Source organism: Melitaea cinxia, chromosome 18 (genome assembly GCF_905220565.1).
Source record: "Melitaea cinxia chromosome 18, ilMelCinx1.1, whole genome shotgun sequence".
Taxonomy (NCBI): Eukaryota; Metazoa; Arthropoda; class Insecta; order Lepidoptera; family Nymphalidae; genus Melitaea; species Melitaea cinxia.
This window is the reverse complement of record NC_059411.1, coordinates 2,798,697-2,804,295: the sequence shown is the minus strand read 5'-3', so window position 1 is coordinate 2,804,295 and position 5,599 is coordinate 2,798,697. Positions and strand designations below refer to the sequence as shown.

The 5,599-nt window shown below is 34.9% G+C and overlaps 1 protein-coding gene across 1 annotated transcript; it reads right to left on the bottom strand.

The window, feature by feature from the left end:
- Positions 1 to 4,381: 4,381 nt before the first annotated feature.
- Positions 4,382 to 5,395, bottom strand: LOC123662445 (histone-lysine N-methyltransferase SETMAR-like). The gene has a single exon (XM_045597288.1). The coding sequence runs from the start codon at positions 5,393 to 5,395 to the stop codon at positions 4,382 to 4,384; it is 1,014 nt and encodes a 337-aa protein (XP_045453244.1).
- Positions 5,396 to 5,599: the final 204 nt, after the last annotated feature.

The window sequence follows — 5,599 nt, the reverse complement described above, 5'->3', positions numbered from 1 at the left end:
CTTAGTAGTTTTTATACCGACATTCACACAGCATCGGATATCATTATTTAAATTATTTCTTAAATAAACACAAGTTCGGTAGTGATAAATCATCCACCATCCACCCATCAGTCTTTAACAGTCCACTAATGGACAAAGGCCTCCCCTAATGTTCGCCACTCCATCCGGTCCTGCGCCTTCTGAATCCAGCGACTTCCCGCTGTTTTCTTAAAAAAAATAGCGTAAACTTCAAATAAAATACAACAAAGATCTACAGATCTTGTTGGCAGTACGCTTGTTTGCCGAACTAGTTGTATGAAAAAAAAAATAGATATTAAATTGATTATTTTTTTAACTACCTACTTTTCGATGTAAATGGAAGTCAGTTATTTCTGTTTGCGAGCAAAATAATAATTTTATACACTTACTTAAATATTTATAAAAAAATAATTAATTATGACTAATATACATAGATATAATGTTAGTTAATAGAAACTAGGGAAATAGCCGTTTATACTTAAATTTCATTGGTTAAAAATTGTTTTTTCCTCCTTGCATAAATACTCGTAAATAACTTTTTCCCCATTAAAACTTGTTCTAATTTCAAAAGGTTCAAGTACGATTTAAAACCGCACACAAAAGATTTTTTACCCACGATACATGATATTTTTTTCTTTTTTTTTTCTAGATTTTTGTTTTTTAGAACTAAATTTTAAGAAGATTAAAACATAATTAATTGCATTCAACATGTATAATTAAACACGTTTGTTTATGCCTTTTTTGACAGAATTTTATTTTTTGGTAATTAGAATACTTGTTTACAAGTATTTTAAGATTTTTTTTTCTGTTCAATAAGTGTTAAATTTGTCGGCTTTATTCCCATTTATATTTTGCATATGCTTAGTCATAAAAATGTTTATTTCATTTTTGTCTATGGAAATTTTTTCTCTTGTGGGTATACTAGCACTTGAAAGATACATAATAGTATTTATAAAAGTTTTTCAACGACCTGATTTTTTTTTTGTTTTAACATTTTTGTTAACATGTTATAATAATATAATTAATAAAATAATAATTTTATAGCAAATCTGTTACAAACTAATAATTTTCAAATTTTAATAGTTACGTATACGTCTATCATAAATTTGTCTCTGTAGCATTTTCACTTAAAATTTTTGGGATGTCGTAATGGATTAACCATTGCCACATTATTTTGCCATTTTCATCTAAAATAATTGTGCCTATTCCAGTTTAATAAATATATTTCATTGCTTTGTACAAATTTACAGGCCGTTCCTAATTAATTTGAACCTGTAATTTCCCGGCGGAGGCGCTCTAATTTATGAATGAAGATAGGAAAATGCGATCCAAATGTCATGTACCCGAAAATGATTTTTAGCATTTATTAATTGAATTGGTTTATTTCTGGCGGACATTTCTTATTACAAACAATCTCGTCTTAAGGTATAATGTATTCTTGCTATGATTGAATTATGCAATTTTTACACACGTACAGTTTCCGCTCGTATATTTATATAAACTTGATGCGAAAATGAACCGCATTCCTTTGTAGTTAAGTATCTTTATTGCAATTTTTTTGGTTAAATGAACTCTTTTTTTTTACAACTCGGTCGGCAAACAAGCATACGGCTCATTCTATGTTAAACGATACCTGATTAGTTGTATAAAAAAATACCTCTCTATTGAGGCAGCTTGTAACCTACAAGATAGAGATTTTTTTTTTATCACTAGTTCGGCAAACAAGCGTACAGCTCACCTGATGGTAAGAGATTACCGTAGCTTATAGACGCCTGCAATGCCAGAAGCATCGCAAGCGCGTTGCCGACCCAATCCCCAATCCCCCAGGAGCTCTGGTCACCTTACTCATCAACAGGAACACAATACTGCTTGAAAGCAGTATTATTTAGCTGTGATCTTCTGTAAGGTCGAGGTACTACTCCAGTCGGGCTGCTCCATATTTTGAGCAGGAAATTCCTGCTGTGCCCTACCTCAGTTGTAGCTATAGCACAAGTAACCATAAACATTAAGGCAAGTAAAACCATACTAGTAGTGTAGTCATATAATGGTATAAATTTTTTATACTAAGGGTGCTTAAAAGTTGTTTTTACCTTTTCGTACCAATGCTTAAACTGAGAAGAGTAAATACCAAATAAATCTTACAGAAATACAAGTGTTTCATTAAAATAACGACTGAAATATGTTGAACTAATGACTTACCCTTGATTACACTTAGCTTCTTATCTGTTATCCAAGGTTTGTTATCCTGTATAATTAATACTCTCTTATTTAATTCGGGAGGGCAATTAGAATCATTTGTTAAGTATAGGTATACATTGTATTTTATCCTTATAAATGCAAGTTTAATATGTACGATTTTTATTTTTGTGTTACCCACACATTAGGAATTCTAAACATTTTTGAATATCATATCAAAAATTATCAGTCGGAGACACAGGTTCAATCCCCGCTGGAGCAGTCAATTTTTGATATGATATTCAAAAATGCAAGTTTAATGCTTAAAATATTGGTTCCGATAGTCAGAAGAGAGTTCCAGTGAGCGTGAGTTAAAAAGGCATTTAAATTAATTTTACTGTAAACTTTTTTTTTAATTAATCATACTTATTTACACTTTTACATTAAGATAAAATATCAAGTATACATTACTAGTGACCCGCATCGGCTTCGCACGGTTGCAAAAACTATCACTGTTCCTCTAATATATTATGAATAATACATATAAACCTTCCTATTATATAATATGCCAAGACAAACCCAATAAGGGTTTAATGGCATTGTTACTGCTGAAATAAAAATATGTATGTATATCATCATTATCATCATTACAGCCTATACAGTCCACTGCTGGACATAGGCCTCCACAAGTTTACGTCAAAAATAACGTGAACTCATGTGTTTTGCCCATAATCACCACGCTGGGCAGGCGGGTTGGTGACCGCAGTACTGGCTTTGTCGCACCAAAGACGCTGCTGCCCGTCTTCGGCCTGTGTATTTCAAAAGCCAGCAGTTGGATGGCTATCCCGCCATCGGTCGGCTTCTTAAGTTCCAAGATGGTTGTGGAACCTTGTTATCCCTTAGTCGCCTCTTACGACACCCACGGGAAGAGAGGGGGTGGCTAAATTCTTTAGTGCCGTAGCCACACAGCACTGTATGTATATATAAATACGTAAATAAATAAATAAATAAATAAATAAATACTACATATATATAAACCTTCCTCTGGAATCACTCTATTTACTGAAGAAAACCGCATCAAGTTCCGATGCGTAGTTTTAAAGATCTAAGCATACAGACAGCGGAATGCGACTTTGTATTATACTATGTAATATTGTAGTATGCAACAAACCCAGATTATTAAGATAAGATAGTACGAACAATCAAATGTTCATTGATTTGATTCCAGCTAACAGCTAAAATGTAGAGATGCTTTAATTGAACTTAATAGACATTAGGAATTCTAAACATTTTTGAATATCATATCAAAAATTGACCGCTCCAGCGGGGTTCGAACCCGCGTCTCCGACTGACCGTGTCGGACCGATTTTTGATATGATATTCAAAAATGTTTAGAATTCCTAATGTGTGGGTAACACAAAAATAAAATCGTAGATCTTAATAGAAATTCTGTCACAAATCAGTGTAAAATTAGCGCATATACATACACAGAACTAAACAAAAAACACAAACACGGCACACAACTTACTTGTTGGTATAAATGTCGCTAGGTTGCCTGGTAGAGATCGCTTTTCAGCGATAAGGCCACCCTTTGTACCTTGTGATGCTCTGTTAAAATAAATCAGATATGTATTATTTCTGTATTGGTGTACAATAAAGTGTATTGTTATGTTGTTATGTTATTGTCCTTGAACAATCACAACCGAACGTCAGGACAAATTTAAAGAAAACCGCTTTTATCAATAGGTACATATAATAAAAATGTAACGGGTCGCTGAATGTACATTTAAGATAAATGAGAAAAAATATTGGGATCTATATCAACGCAAATACCACCCATAGCAATGATTGTCTGTTTCTCTGTGTTTTTGTGCATGTCTCACTAATCTCTGAAATGACTTACTTGATTTAGATGTGGTTTTTACTAATATATTGTGGCATGCTTAGCTTAACATTTAGTGTTTTTTTGTTCATGTCAATCGGTTCATAAATAAAAAAGTTAAGTCAATTTAAGGAATCACGTTGAACATGTAAAGTCACTTAAAGAGGTGTATTCCACGCGGACGAAGACGCAAGCGTAGCTAGTACGAGGGGTGATCCAAAAGTCATGATAATAAAATAAAACACGGTAATTAAAGTTAAAATAATAATTTATTTTTCTACATAGTCTCCTAACAAATCAATACATTTAGTCCATCTTTTTTCTAAACCCAGGATTCCGTTTGAAAAAAATTCTTTTTTTTTGACCCTCCCAAAACGCTTCAACAGCGGCCATTACTTCGCTATCGTCTTCGAATTTCTTGCCTCGGAGGCGTTCCTTGAGCCGAGGAAAGAGGTAGAAATAACTAGGAGCTAGATCTGGTGAATAGGGAGGGTGTTCGAGCAGTTCGAATCCCGTTTCTTGAATGGCAGCCATCGCAACTGCGGCTTTGTGAGCCGGTGCATTGTCTTGGTGAAACAGCACTCCAGCTCGCAGTTTGCCGCGTCTTTTTTCCTTAATAGCCTCCCGTAATCTTCTTATTTGGTCTGCGTAGTAAGAGCCCGTAATAGTGGCTCCCTTTTCCAAATATTCCACCATAATTATGCCTTGAGCGTCCCAAAAAACAGATACCATAACCTTTTCCGCCGAACTTGAAACTTTGAATTTCTTTGGCGTCGGTGAGGAGGCTCGCTTCCAAGTCATCGATTGTTGTTTCGTTTCAGGATCAAAATGAAGGATCCAGGTCTTGTCCATAGTCACAAAACGGAACAAAAAATTTTCTTGATCTGCTTGGAACTTTTGGAGATTGACCCTCGAAATGTCAATTCGATTTTTCTTTTGCTCGTCGGTTAACATTCTGGGCACCCAACGCGCAGAGACCTTTTTCATATGCAACTCGTTCGCAAGGATTCTTTGAACGCTGCCATATGAGATCCCTGTGACCTCAGCTTCATACCTGATGGTCACTCTTCGATCTGCCAACACAACATCTTCGACTTTTTTCACGTTGTCTTCAGTGAGGGACGTGGATGGGCGTCCTTCGCGATGTTCATCTTCAGTGGATGTTCTGCCCAGTTTAAACTCCTTGGCCCAGCGTGCAACTGTAGAATATGGAGGAGCAGAGTCCCCCAATGTTTCCACTAAGTCACTGTGTATGTCTTTTGAAGACATTTTTTTCAAACAGAGGTACTTGATGACAGCTCTAATTTCGTTTTTCTCCATGTTGATGTTATCTCTTTGACAGTTCGTATTCAAATGAATGTATCTCCCGGAAATCGTGATCTATTTATATGATTTTTTTAGGCTGACGTAGTGAGTATATAAGCAAGCAAAAAATATTTTTTTTTGGATTTTTATGCGGACCTGAAGTAACCGATTATCATTACTTTTGGATCACCCCTCGTATATAATATACTACAAATGTGT